The following is a 20,053-nucleotide window of genomic DNA, read 5'->3' as shown; positions in this document are numbered from 1 at the left end:
AAAATTTTGGAGGATTATGTGAGTGTTGCAAACCACTTCAACTAGCTCTGCTTTTCCTTTCTGCTTGCATTTTTCTGCTTCACTGAAAAAGACCTAGGAAACCCTGTAGTCCCTTACTTTGTGCTAGTTTGTGCTTTTGTTATATTGGGGGGGAGGAGGGTTGGAATGAGTTAAGGAAAGAGAGAGAGAGAGCAGTTGTATAGGCATTTCTCCAAGCTTTTCTGGCATAATAGGTGAGGGTTAACAGCCTTTTCCCCCCTTTCTTAGATGTAAGACACTCTCCGTCTCCTGCGGTGAGGCTCATGGGCTCCGTACTTCTAAAGCTACTAGAAGGATTCTCAAAGGGGCAGAAATGACCAGCCCCGTTTGTGCCCCAGCCACACTGTGCCCCACGTGGCTGAGCCTGCGGGCCGAGCAGTCAGCCGTTCTGCAGCCTGGCTGGGCTCACCGCGATAGACAGCTGCCAGTGAAACAGCCAGGGAAGAGGGCAGGGGCAGTGTGGCAGATTATTACCTTATCTCCCTTAGAAGGCTGAACTGATGCCGGATGTGGTCGTTTAAGAAAGAAGATAGCAAAACTCCCAACTTCACCACTAATCCAGGAACTCTTTGTCAAGCTTTGTTAGAGGCATACTTTTATTGTCTCCCGAGCTTTTAACTAACCCTTTGGATTCCCTGGACTCACATATACCAAAATCACTGGTCTTTGTATAACAGCACTTGCTAGTTGCTTTTTCAAAATATCTTCACACTGAAAAGAGTTCAACAAAGAGTTCAGCCACCCAGTTGACAATTCATGTTATTATTGCAAAAAAAGCAAGGGCAATTTGGTGGTGTATTAGAAACAGGATACACCTTCTCATCTGTCTTTCAGTGGAACTTCCCATTGATTATGTTTGTCTGGAAGATCGCCCCTGCCCTTTGTTGTGGAAACACGGTGGTTGTCAAACCAGCAGAACAAACTCCACTGAGTGCCCTTTACATGGGATCCTTAATTAAAGAGGTAAGTCAATAAGAGCCGAGTTTTTGCACTTCTCAGAAATGTAAGGGAATACTTCAGCTGAAGTGCCATGGAGGTAATATAAGCCCGGCTGCTCTGTGCAAGTACTCCTCATTGCATGTCTAGCCTTGTGCTATGGAACTCGCCTTACTGTAAAGCAGTGAAGCAAAACCAGGGCAAAAGCATGAATATCTTTCCGCCTAGTCTCGGCACAAAAAAACCCACAACAGCAATTTATTAAACCCCATTCCTTGGCACACATAGGTGTATTACAAAAGCGCCATACCTTTCAAAGTCAAAAGCAAACAACGAGTCAGGAGCAGGGTTTTTAGAGCTGGGTGGCACCGACTTTATTAGTTATCACAGAAAGGGAGCTGTTTGTACAGCTAATTATTATTCTTATTTTTATTATTAACTGAACAAACATTTCATCCATATGGGTTTATGATTAACAGAGAGCTGTAAAACTTAACTGCCTAGCTGCTGCCAAACTCATGAGCAATCTTCACACAGAAACTGGGAGAAGGCTACACCTTGTGCTTCTGAGTGCAGGGAGCAGGGTAGTTCCCCCAGTGCCTCCAAAGCAACCTTGATTATTGTGCCCAGCCCAGCAAACACGCAGAGAATATCAGGGAAACAGTTTAGCTATCCTGCCTCCCAACAAGGTCAACAAATGTAAGCTCACGTGTTTGAGGGGTCGGCGCGGGTGTCAATAACTGGCAGCCCGGTGACCTTCCAAAGTGCTGATGGCAATGACTTAGCACATTTCAGCGTGCCGAAATGCTCCGAAGCAGTGATTCAGCAGGGCACACCGCCTGGCTGCACCCCAATATGCGGGGCAGGCGAGGGGGGTGCAATGAGTGAGTGTCATGGAGAAGCCAAATCCTATTCAGAGGTGTCTTCTCTATTATTTTTTAACAAGTATCAAAAAGTTTATTTCTGTAGAAAAGCAAATTTACAGGGAAAATAACTCAGTTCTGACCTGAGTCTAATAAAGTATCTGTTCTGATACGACTTCTTGAAAGGAGAGCTAATAACTGGGAACGTGGTTGTGATTGCATTCAAGCTCAGGACTTTTACACAGTGATAATGACTGGTATGACCCTACAGCACTTTTAGTAAAAGACAAGAGATGATCCACATTTTCCCTATTCAGTGATCAGCTGAATGAGAAATTTAAATACATCAGTGTTAAATGTCTTTAGTGGATTATCTGGCAGACACTGTGGGACTTTAATTAAAGGCAAATATTTATCTCATCAGATGACTCAAGATTTATTCACCAAAATCTAGCTGAGTTTTTGTTTACATCTGAATTACCCAAATAAAGTGGGAGCCCAAATCCTTGTTAGAGATCAAAAACCCAGTGATCACTTCAGTAGCGTTTTTAGAGTTCTGGCGAAACTAACTGGTGAGCTAATTTAGTTTTGTTTTTCTCTAGTGTCTGAATAAGAAAAGAAATATAGTCATGGCTGGTAATCCTTGCTATCCTTATTAATAGCCCTTGTGAGGCTCCTCTGATATAGATAATAGCTTCTGCTACAGACACAGAAATTAAATGCCTGAAGTGAGAAGGTATGATTTACTCCCCCCCCATACACACACACACACTCTGTAGAGGATATCTTCCTTATTTTTCTCTACAAACTATTTGTCCAGATTAGCTTTGAAGCACACTGCTAAGGAAATGCAAAGAACCTCATTGTCTCATCAGTTCTGGGTAAATATTGATCTGAACTGTTAAATGAGCATAAAAAGATTGATGGAGTGAATCAGAGCGTAATCCCATGAGTAACTGAAGTTGCTAGAACAGAAATACTTGTCTGGTGTTCATAATACAGGATATGAGGTCTAGGAGCTATAATTCACCAGCAGATAAATGAAAATGGAATCTAGGCATGTTATTCCGGTTTAACCCTTAAAAGTGACTGGTTTAAGTGATAACAGAGGAGATGCGCATTTTCAGTCCTGTAACTCTCTGCTTGCTCTCTTCCTAAGCGCTGTGGAGATCCTATAGCTGCTTCAAAAGTGTGAAGAAAATCCAGCTGCACCTCACACATTCATGAGAATTTGGGCTGATGGGCTGTTAGAAGAAAAATAACTTATTTTGTCTATGAATGCAGCATATCCAATACAGAGTTAGTAGGAGACAATGGGTTTTATTTGGCCCATAGGAAGGGCATCTTTAAAAAGAAACTTTGCAAGATACTAGAACTGCAGATAGGCCAGGTAGCCAGCTGTTAGCCAGACCTGCCTTCTTTTGTACCATAAACTGTCATATTGTCCATTGCTCTGTTTCCAACCTATGTCCAGAAGAAGCAAAGCCATTAAATTTGAAATACTATTTCCATCATTTTTCATAGTAGAATTTCAGATTCACATTATTAATAGAATTAATCATCATTAATTAAGTAATCACTTACTAACAAATTAAATATCATCTAACTTGAGGAATAATGAGCAGAAGTCAACAGGCAAACAGAATGATTCAAACAGCTTTAATGAAGCAGACAGAAAACTAAGCAATCTTTTTCTTTACACATCTGACTGAGGGAGAAAAGAAAAACTAAATGTATTTGTTGGCAATAGCACTGAAAAAAACCCTAAAATAAAACAGAGAGTTCTTCTTTTTAAAGGGCAAATTTAATGGCCTAAAAGATAAGTATGGGGAAAAAAATAATGTGAAAAATGAACACATTTCGGATTCTACAGTTGAGAATATCTGTATGTTGAGGACAAGGTGGCTGGAGAAATGAAAAGGGAAATAAGACAATATGAGACATATTTTTCTAGTCATTATCACTTCCTCATGTTTATGGGTTTCTCTCTTCCAATTCAGGCTGGATTTCCACCTGGGGTTGTGAACATTGTGCCGGGCTTTGGACACACTGCCGGAGCAGCAATTTCTCACCACATGGATGTAGATAAAGTGGCTTTCACAGGCTCTACTGAGGTATTATAATGAATGCAAGAAAGTGTAAGCAGGAACTCTGCCCCTCCAATTCCCAGTAATGATTTAATGTCCAGCTTGTTCTGTGTAACTATTTTAACTTTTTTTTTTTCTTTTGGCTGCTGGTTTGTTAAACAAAGTCTGTTTAATGATTTGTTGGTTATTATTAACTTCAAACATATTTAAACAATGTTTGTATTGCAGGAAAGCCCTTCAAACAAAGGCGCTCCATGAGCTACAATTGTTTCTAGTATACCAATGCTATATCAAGACTTGTCTTTAAAAAAGAAAATATTTTCATAACTTTTTCAGTTTTCTTCTTGTTTAAGAATGGTCATTTTTACAAATGCAAAAGTGAAACAATCTGTGCTCTCTTCTATTTAATTTTAATAACAACATGATGGTAGCAAGGTACTTCCAGAAACCTCATTTCTGGTCCTGCAAAGACTTAGGTTAGGTTTTGGCTTTTGATATCTGAATAATACTGATGGTCATTTGCATGGCCTTGGAAGTGTATTTGAATATTTAGGGGTATAATAATTGAAAAGAAGGTCACTGTTAATTTTCCCTCACCTTCTTTCTAAAGAACAGTGATTCATATGATTTAAGATTTCTCAGTGCAGACATTATATAACTATATACTTAATACAGTGCATTATGCTATACTGCATGCATGCTATGTAGAAGAGCTGCCAACTGGTCTTTTAACTTCTTGGATGTAGACTCCAAAGATAAATACCATTGCCTCATGTCAAGGGTCAGTACACACAGAGTGCAAGAGTTATGTTTATTCTCAGAAACCCTCAGTGCTAAAGTAGTGGGAAAAGAAAACAACCCAAAAGTGCAACCTCTGAGAAATAGCCCATAGACATTCCCTACATACAGCAACAGCTAAAATCCCTAGTGCTCCCAGGGAACCTCATTCCCTCCAGGGGCATGTGGAGCAGAGGGAATATCTGCAGACTCTGTTGATACCTGACAGAGCAGTTTAGCAGCAAGAAAGGAAGGAGAGGTGTTCCCAAAGGCCAGAAGGCAAGCACAGGCAAGAAACTATCTGAAGTTTGCTACACACTGGCCACAGCCACAAGTGCTATAAGCATATTTTCCCCTCACAAGGGAAGTACATATGGTATTTTTTCCAGGACAGTTCATAGAAAAAAGTTCTTTTAATTATACTGTCAATGCAAAGGAACAGGAGAGCTGCACAGGTCTGCCCCTTTCCTCTGGTTCTCTCAGGCCTCTCTCTCAGTGATGTGGGCCATATACCCGGTATGGGTATCTGTATTTTCTCTCATATACTTTGTGCATCAAAGGGCTTTCCCATGTATAAAGTAGAGAAATCTCAACCTAATGGAAGGAATTGGCAGAGCAGAAATCAGTGTCTACTTTAGATTACAGATATGAGAAAGTAGAGTGGCAATACCAAGCAAGCACCAGATAACTTTTAGTATGAGAAAGTCCAAGGAGAAGCTGTTTTAGGAAGCAGTCCTGGCTTGTGATTTGTCTGCATCCTGGCTCTTCCCTTCCAAGTCTTCTCTCTCTTTTATTCATTTGTTTGTTTGTTTGTTCTGTTTTGTTTTGTTTTGTTTTGTTTCTACAGTTACTGTGATAGTGGACAGCTGTGAACTGTGATTTTCACTTTTGAGGAACTCAGAAAAGTGTTACTGAGGTCATAATAAACTTATTGAGATGAAGTTGTTCTTTTCCTACCTTCTAGGTTGGCAAACTGATCAAAGAAGCAGCAGGGAAGAGTAATCTGAAGAGGGTTACATTGGAACTTGGAGGGAAAAGTCCTATCGTTGTATTTGCGGATGCAGACTGTTAGTAATGTTTTTATTACATAAACCTAATACATTTGCAAGTCCTACTTTTTATCTTTCCTTTGTCGAAAAATGGTTTATAAAGAGGGGAATTATCCCCCTAAAGAGGGGTAATTCTTCAATTTTTTCTAGTCATGCCATAGTTTTCATTTAGATTGCCACCAGAAATTGATGGCCCGTTGATGGATGGGAACTTCTGACGACATCCCAACCCTCACTGTAATTAAGTATCATCCTAATTCAACATAAATTCTGGGAAAGAAAACCAACTAGATGGATATTATATAGGAATACCAACTTTCTAGCTGAATATTCCTCTTGGTACTGCTAATAGAGCAAATAAAGTTAAATCAGCATTTCGTATGGCATAGTCAAATGTGCGTTTGTCCAGGCATATTGTGGTATTCTTCATGAGAGTAGCTTTAGACATAAGTAAACAGATAAATATCTGTGTTTTAAAGGGCCAAAATATAGAAAGTACTAAAAAGGGAAATGAGGTGGCATGACAAAGGTTAATAAAGAATTTGTGCTGTGACACTCAAGCTTATGGTTTGATGAACTCTGCATTTCTTTTCAGTGGACACCGCTGTGGAATTTGCACACACTGCTCTGTTCTACCACCAGGGTCAGTGTTGTATAGCAGCATCTAGGATTTTTGTGGAAGAGCCTATTTATGATGAGTTTGTTCGCCGAAGCATTGAACGAGCAAAGAAGTACACCCTTGGGAATCCTCTGTTGCCTGGTGTACAGCAAGGCCCTCAAGTAAGTTATGTTACATGTTTCTAATGTAATTTGAATAACACATCACGTTTTAATGTACTTATAAAGTTATTGTTGTATTAGTGTTGTGGCTAAGTACAATTGTCTAGTGGTTAGGCTGAAAGACCAGGAAGAAGAAACCTGAGTTCTAGTCATTACTGCCACCACCACAGGCTGAAAGGTAAGCTTTGATCCTCTTTTCTAGTTCCCTGTACTGTGGAATGGGGACAAGTGTACAGAACTTAAAACACCTCGAGAAAGCTCAGATGTGGCAGGTGAAAAAGTGCAAGTTCAGTCACCCATGTCAAAGATTGCTAATAGCACTGTATTCAAATAGTGCCACTGTAAGTGAGCAACTTGAGGAAATTAAATAGCGTCTTTTCCCCTTTTCCAAGATGCTAGTGTATCATCATGGGAGTCAGTTTTAGAGTATTGCACGATTTAAACACATCATTTTGTACTTTTTCCTGCTTGTGTTAAAAGACTTTGCCAACAGCTGCACCATTAAATGAATGCTAACATGCAGCATTAGAAAGCATTGCTATCACAGGTCTGTGGATTACATCAGAGAATTTTAAATTTTTTTTATCTAGAATCTTATTCATATATCAGTTTGTACTACAAGATGTACACTTTCTTGGCAGAGTTGTTATGTACTCATTTGATCCTTACAGAATAAAGGAACTGTATCAGAGATAAAGCAAAAGCTGTAGTGACAGAAACTCCCACACGTTTGATAATGATAACATGTTCTCTATTGGTGTAGTCACTTTATGTAATCAAAGACACCATGCAAATTAGAAAACTGCATTCCAAGCCGCACAAGCTTTGGAGAATTTGAAAATACTAAAGATGCTATTTTGATATCCTGAGGTGTGTCTTGCTAATAAAATAATATCTTCAGCTGAATAAATTCAAATGCCAGAGATCAGGGAGTCTGTAACAAGGAAACTCTTGGAATTCATTATCTGCTTTTCAGCCTAGTATATAGTTAATAACAAACTAAGAGGAATCCACTCTTATTGTTTCTTTATTTCTGTACTAACAATTTTTATATTAATAATTTAAATGATAGAGAAAAATACATTTTATTAACCAAAATGAAAGGTTAAACACTTGAAAATAGCGTTGCTGAGAATACTTGAAAGAAAGTGAGAACTTCTTTCTCCATCAGACTCAGCATTTGCCTTTCTTGACCACTTTTTCTCCCTAGCAAGCTTTAGCAGACAACTTCTTCACAGGTTAGCAAAGTTTCTCCTTCTAGAACTTGTGTGGTCTACTTTTGTCTGTGCCACTCTACCAGTCCAATTTTAATGGCAAATTGTAACCATGCAGTTTAGATTCATTTCTTCTGTGGTAATTCCTTTAAATACCTCTCTTTATCTTTAACTTCTGTGCTGTGTTTTGCCTACTTCTCGGGTATCTTGAGTCAGGTATATCACTACGACCTCTTGCCATAGAGCCCCCTCGAAAGCCGTATTTGCCCCCCCTGCAGCGTGCAGGCTCTGCAGGGCAGCACCTGCCTTGGCACCGCTTTGTGCAGTGGGCACCAAAGAAGGGCCGAAGGCCATGTTGGAATGCACAGGAACATATATATGCTAATTCACGTGTTATTAAGAAAAATAATGACGATGGTAGTAATGACAAAGGGACAACTGACAGCAACATGAGCTGTATCATCTGAATGTTTTCTTCTCTTCATGATGTTTATGCACAAGAGGTCACCAGGGTAGCAGAAATTTTATGTCTTTAGTGTGCAATGAGGCAATTGTTTGAAAGCATAATGACAAAGGGAGTGCAGGGAGCTAGAAATCACATTCTTATAAATATTCTTATAAATAAATGTTCTTATAAAAATAAGCTTCTATCACATTTTTTGTTGAGTAACTGTTTAGTCTAATATGTCTCCAGGATTCACCAAAACCTTTTAAAAATATTTTTTTATTTTATGACTACAGTAATACTTGTTCCTTATGCTGAAATGGCAAAAGAGAGTACGATGCAAATGATCCATTGCTGAATGTTGTAGTATGACCACAGAGAAGCAGCTTGTGTGCAAGGGTAGCTGTCCCTCTGGAAGTAATCTCAGTGTCTCCATAAGCCAGTGCTTGAAGGGTTGAACTTTGAAAAAATTAAGGAAAGAGTAATGAAATTATGAAAATGGCCTCTAATAAGCAAGCTTTACCATTGACTTTCTCTCAAAATAAATGTTACTTTCTACAAAATTTCCCTGGGTGCATGAAGTGGTGAAGTGGTGATGTGGAGAGGGGAGGAGAGGAAAGGAAAAGTGATCTATTTCTGTACCCCATGTAGAAGTTTCTGGGGGGCTATAGCTATAACTATTTCCAGTTACTCCTTTGCCACTGAAAACTGAAAGGGGTTGGAGGAAGGCAAGCCTCTTTGTACTGCCGTCGTAAACTCCTTTCCCAGGCAAACACTGTACATTCTGCTATACCACAGAGCCAAAATGAAAATGGCAAAGGTTGTACTTGTTGGTGGGTTTGTGCAAGGGACAGGAGTGGGCTTCCTCCAGTAAGCAATCTGCCATCTGTGTTTCTCAGGCTCAAATGTACGAATCTTTATTTCACTAACATGTCAGAACGAATGGGAAACAGAAATGAATCTCAGTTATATTTGTATCATTGCTGCTCTTTAACTTTTTTAAAAATAGTTTAGGAAAACAGCAGGGCCAATCTGCTGGCCCTAGTGAAGAGTGGAAGAATCCCACTGGCTGCACCAAGCTCTCTGTTATGACTGCAGAATCAAGCCCAGCAATTCTCATTTTAATAGGCAATTTGTAGTTGACATGAGTATTGAAAGAAGTATAGAACACATTTATTTTATAGAGCATTTTTCTTTTACCTTCTCTCCCCTTCCCTTCCCTTCCCTTCCCTTCCCTTCCCTTCCCTTCCCTTCCCTTCCCTTCCCTTCCCTTCCCTTCCCTTCCCTTCCCTTCCCTTCCCTTCCCTTCCCTTCCCTTCCCTTCCCTTCCCTTCCCTTCCCTTCCCTTCCCTTCCCTTCCCTTCCCTTTGGGAAAACAGGATATCAGACCCCATAAAGCTGAGTCTCTTATGCCTAATTTCTGATTACTGGTCCATTTGAGAAAAGCCTGTGAAATTCTGAGAAGTTACGACCAGAATGCTTGTAGGGCTCTCCAGCTGTTTCACTTCAGCCCGTACAACTGAGGAAAGCTAGAACATTGTTACAGTGCAGCTAATGGGTTAGAAAAGAATTGTTATCAGTGTACTCTGTTTTCATCCCTGCAATATCTTTTCTTTTAGATTGATAAGGAGCAGTATCAAAAAATCCTGGAGCTAATTGAGAGTGGGAAAAAAGAAGGAGCCAAACTGGAATGTGGAGGAGGTCCATGGGGAGACAAAGGTTACTTCATCCAGCCCACAGTGTTTTCTAATGTTACAGATGATATGCGCATCGCCAAAGAAGAGGTAAATAAATTCCTGGCAGTTTGTACTTTTGCTGGAGATTGTCTGTTTAAATGTCTGTACAAAATATCCATTTAGAAGGTCAAGTGGCTACATAAAAATGTTCCTAGTAAATATGTCATTCTAGCCTGGTGCAGTTTAAAATCCTTTTCTTGGTTTCTTGCACCCGTTTCAGCAACTCCGTGGAGGTGAGGGAGAGGAGAAGGAGGCTGGCCTGCCAACAAAGGCTCTGGCTTAAGCCGATAGGACGTAAGAAGTGTTAAGGTTGGGACTGTTAATTACATTGCTCCTGTGTCTCTCATACCAGAGTCACGGTAACCTGTAACAGGGAAACAAACCTTGGAGGCACAGCTTGCGAATTTGTTGCCCCCCATGAGGATCCAAGCCACTTGGGGTTTTGACACAGCTCTGCAACCAGGAGCTATTCTGCAACAAGAGAAAAGAGTTTAACTGCGCCTCCACAAGTGTTTTTCTTGGTGGCAATGACAACAAAGCACAGTTGTACCTCTGCAGGGTTTATTTAACCTGGATCAGTTTGGAGATGTGCCCACGCAGTGTTGAAGGAGCCTGCACTAAGGAAACAGTGCCCAAGCAGCAGTGGCCAGCTGGAAGGGAGGAGAGAGGGTTAGGAGTGCAGAGCTGCTTTGCTTGAGAAAATTAATTGCATAAACAGAGCCTCAAAGTACAGTCTTGGCTTCCTCTCTCTCTGTTTTTTTACATTCACCTTGATTTTAACATCTGCAGTTGCGCTGCAATTGGTGCCCATTATGCTTCTGCATACTAGATGGCTCCTTTGAAATCAGTGCAACCCTAGTTATTACTTTACATAGCCAGCAATACTGCAGTTGCATTCTGCTAAAAGTATCCAGTGCATTCATCAGGCTGACTTAAAATTAGCACGGGAGTGCTAATGGAGAATCTAGAGTTCATTATAAATGGGAGAAAAATAGGAGAACTCTGTCTGAGAAGTAAGTTTGATTATTTTTGCTGATCTGGCAGTCAGGTGGGAAATTGCACAGAGATATATTTCTTCATGGATTTATTAGTTTCCTGTGGGTCAGCAGTATCACAGCTGCGCTTCTCATGCTATTTCGAATCTATTGAGTAATGAAGCCACAGTGAGCCAAGGCAATTTAAAAATATTTGGGTTCTGAATATCACAGGTGGAACTGTGGAGCCATGTTCAGTAGCTTTCTGATTTATGTAAATCAAATCCTGCAACTATAGTTAGAAACTTAGCACGAAACCCTGTTTCCCATAAAATCACATGGAAAGCTCATGGATTTCCATGGGAAGAAAATTCTTTTGATGTGTCAGTGCCTCCCTTCCCCTGCCCGACATTAGCACTGTGTGGTGGCACTGACATCTCTGGCTGAGAACACAGTGTGAGGAGGTAGCAGGAAAGCTGACTCTGAAGAAGCATTCTTGTGTATAATACTTAACACCCAGAAGGAGACCGTAATTAGTTGTTTTACTTGATGTATATGTCTGGTTGTGCAGCTACTTGCAGTGACGAAAACTCTAATAAAATGTTCAGGAGAAGGAGAAGCTGAATGTCTTTTTCAATTAACTGGAGTTTAGAGAAGAAAATAACAGTTTACTGGTATCCAGTATAGATCTGTAATGTTTTGTGATTTCATGCTAGGTACCTCTATGCTAGATGTCTCTTCTTCTTAAGTTATTTTCATCATTTATTTTCAATTCATTTATTATTTATTGCTTTATTAATCCTTTTACAATAGACTATCTTGATATGTGGCATAGCATACAAATCTTATGGTTATGTGAAACTACAATACTTCTTATTATTCTATTCTAAGAGGCATAATCTTGACTAAATAAATGTAGGAATAAGGCCCATCTGAAAGAAAAATACTTTTAAAAATATAAATTATTCAAAAGCTATATTAATTGACTTCATGTGTATGTTTCTGAAACAGATATTTGGACCTGTTCAACAAATCCTGAAGTTTAAAACTGTAGATGAAGTTATCAGGAGAGCAAACAATACTACCTACGGCTTAGCAGCAGGAGTTTTTACCAAAGATGTTGATAAAGCACTGACATTTACAGCTGCTCTTCAGGCTGGAACAGTATGGTAAGTAATGACTTACTTAATTCTTCCTCCTTCAGATCTGCAAGTGCCAATGGCAATAATTGGTGGGAGTAGACATCTATATTTCAATTCTTGGCCATCTTCAAAGAGGTAGATTAATGCCATCCTCCTCTGCTTCTCTTCCATCCACCTTTCCACATTTAATGTGCTATAAAATAAATATTTCTTGCAAGTCGTCACATGATTCTCCTGTAAAGTGATTTCGAAAAATGAAAGAGACTTGCTTAAAAGGAAAAGAGAGAAAAGGGAATCCAGTGAGAATGCCAATTTCCTTCCCATTCAGGATGCTGAGAGAGCCCAACACACACTCAGTTTGGAGGGATCACTTTTTGTCCCATATAAAGAAATCCATTATTTGAAGGCCCTGGGCCATTAGCCTGCACAGAATGTTCTCCTGCGATTAGAATGGTTGATAAAACATGGCTGCAAGAAGAGTGGAACTGGAAATGGGAGGAGACCAGGTAGAAGGAGGCTGGAGCAGATGCAGGGCAGGTACTATGAGGCAGGAGAAGGAGCCAAAGAAGCTGCCAAGCTGAGGTGGAGCAGGGGCTCCTCTCCTGCAGGGAGCCGGGAAGGGAAAGGCTGGGAGAAGCAAGAGTGAAAGCCTGGAGGAAGAGCAGACTGAGTCTCATGGCTATCACTGGCAAGAAGACCTGCATTTCCCTACAGATATCACAGTGCATCAGACAGAGAACAGATGGTTTTACTTGAATCCAAAAACGTGTCTCCCTTTTATATTAGGTCTCGAGGAACTTGCAGCCAGCACAAATTCCTGCCCAGGTCCTGTGACCTAAACAAACACACTTTCTAAAACTCAGTTAATATTTTAACTGGTGTGTTGGCATTGTTTGAAAAGGAAGAAGGTTTAAAAGAAAATCAAAGCTTTATTTTTTAATCTTATGTCAGAGCTGATCTGCCTAGAAATCTTCAGCTATAAGAGGAACCTCTTTGCTGAAACCAGTAAGCTGGCAGTGAGAGTAGAAAAGGTTGTCAGATGTGAAAATGGAGAATCTCTATTTGCCAATGTTGCAAGACAGAAAGAGCTTCTCAGCTAGTGAGCAGAATGCTTGTTCCAATAAAACTCTTCATACTACAAACTCCCAGTGTGAAATTCCTTTCTTAATGACAAGCCTACCTGTTAATGTATTCCTGACCTCAACAATATAGAATATTCAAACCACTGAGCAGCATCAAATAAAATTCCCTAAATAGGGACTGAAGTGATCCTGAATTTACCTATTGGAAGCATACCTGCAGAAGACTAATCATGACTACTCTTTGGTTTGAAAGCTCATGCAGTAGCTAGGAAGAAGATTTACCATAGTCACCAGCAGAAAGATTAGACTGTCACTCTGTTTGAAGACCTTTGATCAACGGTAACACCTGGTCATATCTAGTAGTATAATTTCTGGTGATATTTTGTTTCTCTGAATCTTGACCTACATGGATTTTTGAAATATATATAGTCATACGTAGTTTGTGAATATCACCATAGGTTTATTACAGTCAAAGGAACAACACTGATTTTTCAGAAGTGGAAAAATTGTACCACACTGTGTAAAGTCATTTGCCTGTTCTTCCAGGGTTAATTGCTATAGTGCACTGTCTTCCCAGTGTCCTTTTGGAGGATTTAAGATGTCAGGAAATGGACGAGAAATGTAAGTAAATACTTTTCTAAGTGTAGATTCACAAGAACTGCAAAATGAAATTCAGAAGCCCACTATTAATATTCATGACTAGGATGCCCAGTTAGAGATTTTGTCACTATTATTAGGAACAGTGCCAAGCAAAGATTTCCTCTATAAAAACAATAAGAAAATTATTTACATACACATGTCTTTTGAAAATTACGGCTTGTAGTAGCTTGCATATATATGTGTAAAACTGATCATTGTGTTAACACTGTGCAGTTTTTGCATATATATAGTGTCATTTGCATGAAAGTGTATGTACAGTCATGCATAGCTTGTCAAATCCTCTTTAAATGCTCAGTTTTTGAAATGATAATACCTTTTTGCTCCAGTTTCAAAATCTTTGATTTAGAAAAGAGTTTCCAGGTTGACAGTGTTGTGGCAACAATGTTTTTGCAGTACTGTCCAGCTTGGTCAAAAGTTATGACAAAAATAGCCTTCTGAGGTCCTTAAGCCTTTGGCCTTTTCCCAAGTTAGTAGCACAGAATTATACACAAATGAAAAGCTAACCAAATTCTTCTTAACATCTAAGGTTTAGTCCAGTTTCAATTTGAATCATGTCTTGTTTTATCTGCATTCATTCTGATATTCATATTAAAAAACAAATCATGTAATGTGCAATATCATGAAATGTTGGAGATCATATTTGTTTGTTATATTATATAGCATTATGTCTTCTGGGTTTTCTTGGAACATAAATCACAAGCAGCCTTTTGCTAAAGAATGCCAAATAAGTGAGAATACTGACCAAATTATTTTTACAGCAAAGAATAAATATCAAAGTATGTAAGTTTTCCCTTTTGTTAGTTCAAATGCAAAGTACCTTTCCTGAATTATGGAAGTAATTCAATAATATGTGTGCAGGCATAACGCATGAGAGCTTCTTATCCTTTCTTTTTTTTAAAGAGAGAGAAAGGCTAGGATTTTCATGCTTGCTCATCACTGGACTCAGTCTGCTCCTGATGGCAAAGTTCCCACTGACTGCAAAGGAAACAGAGTTATGTCAGTGCTGAGAGCTTTAGAAAATGTCAAAATGAAAAAAAATATATATAATTTAGGCCATTACTATCAAGGACTGTTTTGCATTTGCTGAATATCAAAAATTGGGAAGATCATCAGTTCTGAATTACTGTCCTTTGCAGAAATACTTTTGAGATTTATCTGCTGGAAATAACAGGGAAACAATAATATAATGTCATAAGGATTAATATTGTCTGTAACAATGCATTTTAAAGGAGTCCAGCTTTTGTGCATATGAATTTTTCTCGTGATGTTTGGTGCATAATCACAAGTAGTGAACCAACAAAAAAGTACTTTTGCCATAGGGAAATGAAGGAATTAGTACTAGATAGATTGTTGCCATGGAAAAAAGAAATTTAATGCCAAATAATTTTGTAAACAGCATGTGACAAAAAATTTTAGGAATGGAAGAAGTGGTTGTGAAACAATTACACTGTAATAATCAGAAAGTCAATGTATCAAGGCATATCTAGAATTTCCTTGAATCCCGGAAGATAACTCCCTAAATAATTCCTGGAATGATAATATCAGTGTGAAGTAAACTATTGAATGTTACATATTAACAGGATGCCTCTTCAAAATAATATGAAAAGAAGATTAGTTAACATTTTCCCACATCACACAGTCCTGAGCATAGATTTCTGTTTTGCATACCTATGTGCCTAGTAAGCTGGCTGTGGGAACTGGATAGCATTATATTGTAGCAACTTTTGTTCTGTAAAAGAATCATTTATCTAAATTGTGTGACTGCATCAAATACGAAACATCTAGGCACCCAAGCAATTTCATCTCATAATGTAAAATTTAAAGGTGGAATCATGCTAATTACATGTCAGTAAGAGTTAAGATTTTTTTCACTGTCTAAGAGATATTGTAGTGGATTATGTCCCCTCATTTACTTGAGACGAAGCACCTGTTCTCAGACTCTGGGGAAAACTGAGAGCTGAGGAAGACTTTTGCAAAAGACCTGTTGAGTGTGCTTGTGAAGACTTAGGAGGTCCCTGATCTGGTGATCAGAAGCCCAGTTTAGAAATGCACTAAACTGATTAAGCAGCATTCTTCTACACAGAAATGATATTGTTCCCTCTCCCTCTTTTCAGGGGAAACCATTGCCATTCCGTTTCAAAAAGCATCCAGCAGCAATCTAGCTGCAGAGACATCTTCAGAATATGCATAGGGTACTTGCTATGCATCTGGCCAATTGTACAGCACCACAAAAAATCCCATCCAGGACATAACTCATATAAAAAGAATTAGTCTAAGTACTGCCTTTGTTTCTCTTTTATCTAGGGGAGAATATGGCCTTCATGAATATACAGAAGTTAAGACTGTCACAATCAAAATCCCACAGAAAAACTCATAATGCTGCTGGAGATGTCGAGTTTAGCTTCGTCAAATGCTAAATGATTCTGCAAATGCCATCTGAATTCTGAGAAGTTTTATATCCCAAATTATTACATTAGCCCTTTTGCTTTCTGATTGTATAAGAGATACTTGCTTACATTAACAATATAAACAGTAATGTAGAAAATTAAAATATGATTAACTGAGAGAGGGAAACTTCAATGTCTGGAACATAGCTAACATTTTGAAATTCATATTAAGAAAGAACTTTTTTTATTTTCGTTGGAAGTTATCTGTAATGCTACAAAAATATTCCTTTTTCAGTACACTATACATGTATAGCTTGAATTTGTGTGCTCTTCTAAATGTTAGATGGCAAGCTTCTCTTTGCATTTTCTTTTCTTGTGGCCTTAACAAAAGCACTTATGAGTAACTAGCAGATAGATACCTTTCTGTGTCTTTGGAAAATCATAGACTTCTCCTAGATGTATTTCTTAGAATGTTGAATTTAGTCATCATATTAAGTACTACTCCAATGTAATCTGGATAATATTAAACAATATTAAAATCTACCTTAAAACTAATGTTCTTTCTTTTATTAGTCTTTTCTATTGCACTGGTTTACTGCTGGGCACTGTGTAGCACATATTTTATACCCTTAAAGAGGCACTACTGTCTTAGCAGTGTGTTTAGGTCATTAGAAGTATATTATATTGACTATAGGGAGACTAAACTCCCTAATTCTTTGACAGTATTATAAATGGAAAAATATGAACCCAAACAAAGAGCACCAGCCAGTTTGCCAAAAGCCAGCACTGGGCTTTGTAGTGATAAGTATATCATAAAGTCTTAAACAGATGACAAACGAGAAATAAAAGTGTGGAGGCAAAAGGAGGGAAGTGGAGGAGAGGGAAGGGAGTCTCCTTTCTGATTTATATTGGCTCCATTTACTCTATACTCATACGCCTGCATGTCACTCATATGTACTCCTCACTCTTTCCCCCCCTCCTCCTCTTTCCAGTCCACCTGTTTCCTTTCAGCCTCTTCCTTTGGCATCTCTTTTATGCACAGTTCCTCCCACAAAGACCCTCTCCAGACATACACATCTCAAGATGACGGTAACCCTTTAAGGTCCCTCCATCTGTGCAGCTTTGGTGTTTTCATTATTCCCCTCCAAAGGTGGCTTGTTTTCAGCAGCCACCAGATACTCTGGGGTGGTGGTCTCCAGGCACCAAGTAACCCACTGCCAACAGGGCCATATTTTCTCTAAACCTCACCAAAGTCCAGAGGCACAGTTCATCTCTTGGAAACATATGTGTATATAGCCTTATATATAAACTCTACCCATTAGGAGAAATATGGCATGCTGAAAATTTTTAGGCAGTGAATGTTGCATAGCATTGAAAGGAAAGAGATTTTGTTCATTTGGGTAGACTGTCAGAATTTTTTTTAAAAAGGGGGTTACAACAAAACCCTGATCAAGTTTTCACACTGTGCCTCTTCTCTGGATACAAACAAGTTTTGTCTCTGGGGAAATTAAGAGCTGGACATAGGTCTTAGGGCAGAGGTCCATGCCTTCACAGGCATCCATACCATCTGGCTTTGAAGGGTGACTCTTCCGAATCCCCCTCATTTGCCCTCCGAAACAATTTCACTAGCCATAGCTGGCAAACAAACCCAATCCTTGTCCCATGTCAAGAAATGTAATAAAGTCATAAAAGAGGGAAAAGAAGGAAGACTGAATGGAAAATAGAAGTGCACTGTGGTAATGTTTAGCAGAGCTTATTCAAAGGAAGGAAGTGTACAGAAGAAAGCACAGAAATAAAAATAAATACCAAACAAATAAAAAGAGAACTTCCTAAAAAAATAAGCTGCAAAGAAGAAGGAAAAAAAGACAAAACACTTTGCAAGACTTTAAAAGCAGTAAGGGACAGTGCATCAGAGGAAATCTGGATGCAATAAAAGAGTAAACATTTAAAAGGAAATGCAAGGCAGTATCCCGAGCAGGTATGGGGCTTCATAAATCTCTGATTCTCCTCCAAATTCTGCTCTTGCTGGAGTCAAAAGAGAAATAAGTCAAATGAGCGTAAGTCAACATTTGCATTGTGGTTTGGATTGGGAGTGCACCTTTGAAGTGATTTTCCCCGTGGCCCCCACTTACCACACTTTGGTGCACACCTGGGGGGCGATCCTCGGGGGCAGAAGCATTCGGCTCACAGAGACAGACCAGGGCCAGCCTGAAGCCAACCCCTCTGACTGCGCACAGCACGGGCAGAGGGTCCTCACCACCCAGCAGGGTCCTTTTGCAGCAAAGGACTGCAAATCCAGCTCTGCTGGATGACACTACCTGCTACTATAAGCATAAGCAAAGAGTGTCTTCGAAATGTAACCCAAGGACTGAGGGGGCGAGAAAAGCATAAATGCAAGGGGATGCAGGGAGGACTGACTCTGTCCTTGCGTATTTGTATGTATTCTTCTTTGCAATGCCCAAAATATTTTTATACTGTAAAAGAAGCCTGGCGATGTTCTTGATTTGTCAATTTAAATGGTAACACCTATCAGTGACTTTAAGTTCACATCTTTGCAATAATTCTGAGTCAGAGAAGTGTGTCCAGTGTGTACTATGGGCAAGAGAGAGAGAGCAAAACTTCTTTTGCAAAGGTTACCATTCAGCCAAGGCAAAACACACAGGTATTTCAGCAGAGCCAAGTACAGCTTCGGGTTAAACTGATGACAAACTGAAGTTATTCCCAAGAGATGCCAATGTAAAGAGATACACCTTTTGGCTCCTGCTTGGTTTAAAGAATTCAATATGTCTCTGTTTGTCTAAAGTATTTGAGATAAGTTTGAAGGAGGCACACCAAAGTCTCAATAAATTGAACAGCACATTTTACCTAACAAGAGCAAGTCAGTTCACACTGTATGACAAAAGCATCCAACCCAGAAGAATTTCAGAATATAGCCCCATTTTTTCCTCAACTGCTCAGTTACTAACTCAACGTGGCAGAGTCAACATCAAGGGTGGATTTCTCTCCACAGTACACACAGAGTTGGTACTAATACAATCTCTCTGTGAATAGAGCAAATTCTCAGAAATGAGCTTTACCAGTGAGTTCTTTCACAATTAAGAGTGTTCTTAAGTTACTGTTAAATACTTCATTCATCTGCTGGTGAAACATCTTTGTAACATCTTTGCAGCTCTATCTGCAGATGGGTACAGTGGCTTGTGATCACTCAGTCCGGGCAGGTATAAATGAGGACTTACACTCTGCAAATATTACAGAGGTAATTAAGGAGGCCCTTTCTTTCTGGGGATGAATCTCTGTCATGTTACTCCTGTTATATGCCAAAATAGCACCACTGAAATTTATTTACTAGGATGAAACAGAGAAGAGCAATACTTGATCTCTGTGTAAACACTGCTCATAGAGTTAGTGAAGTTGTGTTCAGCATTTCACAGAGAATAAAAATCAACAAGGAAAGTGAACATGCTGCATTTGTTTTCAAAGCACCTGAAAATTGACTGCTATAGTCAGCAGCAATTACAGAATATATGTTTTACGTTTAGATTAAAATGCTGATTTTTTTTTGACTATGCTTCTCCAAGGCAGTATGTGCCCTAATAAACCATCTACACCATAATAAAGTCCTAGCAGCATTGAATGTTACCTTTCCTCTGGGCATCTATCAATGTCCTTTCTACCTCTTTAACATTATTGAATGCCTACCTCTAATTTTGAACAAAAGCATCGCTGAAGAGATGTTTTTGTACAGTTCTTGGAAAGTTATTTTTTCAGGCTATTTTAGACCGTGTGGAAAAGCAAGCCCTAGAAATTTGGAGTCTTTAGTGCCAATGTCCTGCCATTACCCAAGTGTCCCCCCCCCCCCCCCCCCCCCCCCCACGCACACTA

At 39.3% G+C, this 20,053-nt stretch overlaps 1 protein-coding gene across 1 annotated transcript in view; it reads left to right on the top strand.

Annotated features, from left to right (window-relative positions):
* Positions 1–16,726, top strand: part of LOC112981888 (aldehyde dehydrogenase 1A1) — a 51,006-nt gene extending 34,280 nt beyond the window's left edge. The window contains exons 10-17 of the mRNA XM_026097881.2: positions 874–1,002; positions 3,839–3,952; positions 5,667–5,769; positions 6,347–6,531; positions 9,810–9,974; positions 11,912–12,069; positions 13,671–13,745; positions 16,089–16,726. Coding sequence (XP_025953666.2) covers positions 874–1,002; positions 3,839–3,952; positions 5,667–5,769; positions 6,347–6,531; positions 9,810–9,974; positions 11,912–12,069; positions 13,671–13,745; positions 16,089–16,161 — 1,002 coding nt within the window. The 3' untranslated portion in view covers positions 16,162–16,726. The remainder of the gene's footprint in view (positions 1–873; positions 1,003–3,838; positions 3,953–5,666; positions 5,770–6,346; positions 6,532–9,809; positions 9,975–11,911; positions 12,070–13,670; positions 13,746–16,088) is intronic.
* Positions 16,727–20,053: the final 3,327 nt, after the last annotated feature.

Source organism: Dromaius novaehollandiae, chromosome Z (assembly GCF_036370855.1).
Source record: "Dromaius novaehollandiae isolate bDroNov1 chromosome Z, bDroNov1.hap1, whole genome shotgun sequence".
In the NCBI taxonomy this organism is placed as follows: Eukaryota; Metazoa; Chordata; class Aves; order Casuariiformes; family Dromaiidae; genus Dromaius; species Dromaius novaehollandiae.
Note: the sequence above shows the minus strand (reverse complement) of the source record. Positions and strands in the feature narration are given on the sequence as shown.